This window comes from Tupaia chinensis, unplaced genomic scaffold (assembly GCF_000334495.1).
Source record: "Tupaia chinensis unplaced genomic scaffold, TupChi_1.0 Scaffold145396_1, whole genome shotgun sequence".
Classification (NCBI taxonomy): domain Eukaryota; kingdom Metazoa; phylum Chordata; class Mammalia; order Scandentia; family Tupaiidae; genus Tupaia; species Tupaia belangeri.
This window is the reverse complement of record NW_006205257.1, coordinates 1606355-1606675: the sequence shown is the minus strand read 5'-3', so window position 1 is coordinate 1606675 and position 321 is coordinate 1606355. Positions and strand designations below refer to the sequence as shown.

Genomic DNA, 321 nt, shown 5'->3' with positions numbered 1-321 from the left:
CCGAGCGCCGGGGCGCAGCTGGCCGTGGTCTGCCTGGGTGAGTGGGCCGCGCAGGCCGAGGGGTGCAGGTCCCTGCCTCGCAGCTCCGCGCTGCGTCCCGGCCGGATCCTGGCTGTCCCGAGTGCGGTCAGGACTTGCCCGAGCCCGCACTGCGATAGCTCCTGCGCGGAGGCCGCAGAGAGGGCGGGCTCCCCAGCACCCCGGGCCTGCTGGGACCAAGGCCTGGGAAGGCGACTTTGGTGCCGGAGCCGGGCACCTGCCTGACCGGGAACGCGCTCGGAACCCGGGGTGCACCGGATCGCGCAGGCGGCTGGGGCAGCG

General features: G+C 75.7%; 1 protein-coding gene across 1 annotated transcript in view; it reads left to right on the top strand.

Moving 5' to 3' along the window:
* The window catches only part of LRP3 (LDL receptor related protein 3), an 18736-nt gene that overhangs the window by 4536 nt on the left and 13879 nt on the right, over positions 1-321 (top strand). Inside the window, 1 exon segment of the mRNA XM_006168014.3 lies at positions 6-37. Coding sequence (XP_006168076.1) covers positions 6-37 — 32 coding nt within the window.